A 716-nucleotide genomic window follows, 5' to 3' on the forward strand; every position below is an offset into this window, starting at 1 on the left:
TGGTGGAGAATCTCAAAGGGAAGGGGAAGATAGTGAAATGGTCACCACAACAAAACGTTCTTGCCCATCGAGCCACTGGTGGGTTCTTAACGCACAACGGTCTGAACTCGACATTGGAGAGCATATGCGAAGGTGTCCCAATGATATGCTTGCCCGGAGGTTGGGACCAAATGCTAAACGCAAGGCTCGTGAGCCAACTCTGGGGGGTCGGGTTGCATTTGGAGGGTCGAGTCGAGAGAAACGAGATCCAGACAGCGGTGCGAAGGCTGATGGTTGAGCTCGAGGGAAGAGAAATCCGCGAAAGGGCGAAACAACTCAAGACCCGAGTGGCGGAATCGATCGAACCCGGAGGCTCTTCGTATCGATCTCTAGAGAATCTAGTTGAACATATTCTGTCTTTATAGCCTTCGAAGAGTGAATCTAATTGTGTCGTTTCGTGATGTTACCTTAAACTCATTGTACTCTTTCTCTGAAGAAAATCCATCATGCACTCTGTCTTTTGTACTCAAGTTCCAATAATCTTTCACCTTAAACATTTACTGGCTCATAGGGCTAACATATACCCGAATCCGAAATCGGATAACAAATATGATCCGTAGAGTCGGGTATTCATCTGCCGACGATTTAGGTATTGGTCGGAGAGAATTCGTGCCCATGATACCCGTTGTCGAATTCGGCTAGAATTGGGATTAGGGTTAGGTCGGGGCTGACCAATA

At 47.5% G+C, this 716-nt stretch overlaps 1 protein-coding gene across 1 annotated transcript in view; it reads left to right on the forward strand.

Annotated features, from left to right (window-relative positions):
- LOC104826860 (UDP-glycosyltransferase 76C2-like) overlaps positions 1–504 on the forward strand; it is a 1828-nt gene extending 1324 nt beyond the window's left edge. Inside the window, exon 3 of the mRNA XM_019204199.1 lies at positions 1–504. This exon is cut by the window's left edge and continues 22 nt beyond it. Within this exon, the coding sequence (XP_019059744.1) occupies positions 1–404 (404 nt within the window). The 3' untranslated portion in view covers positions 405–504.
- The last annotated feature ends 212 nt before the right edge of the window (positions 505–716 follow it).

Source organism: Tarenaya hassleriana, unplaced genomic scaffold (genome assembly GCF_000463585.1).
Source record: "Tarenaya hassleriana unplaced genomic scaffold, ASM46358v1 Cleome5, whole genome shotgun sequence".
Taxonomy (NCBI): domain Eukaryota; kingdom Viridiplantae; phylum Streptophyta; class Magnoliopsida; order Brassicales; family Cleomaceae; genus Tarenaya; species Tarenaya hassleriana.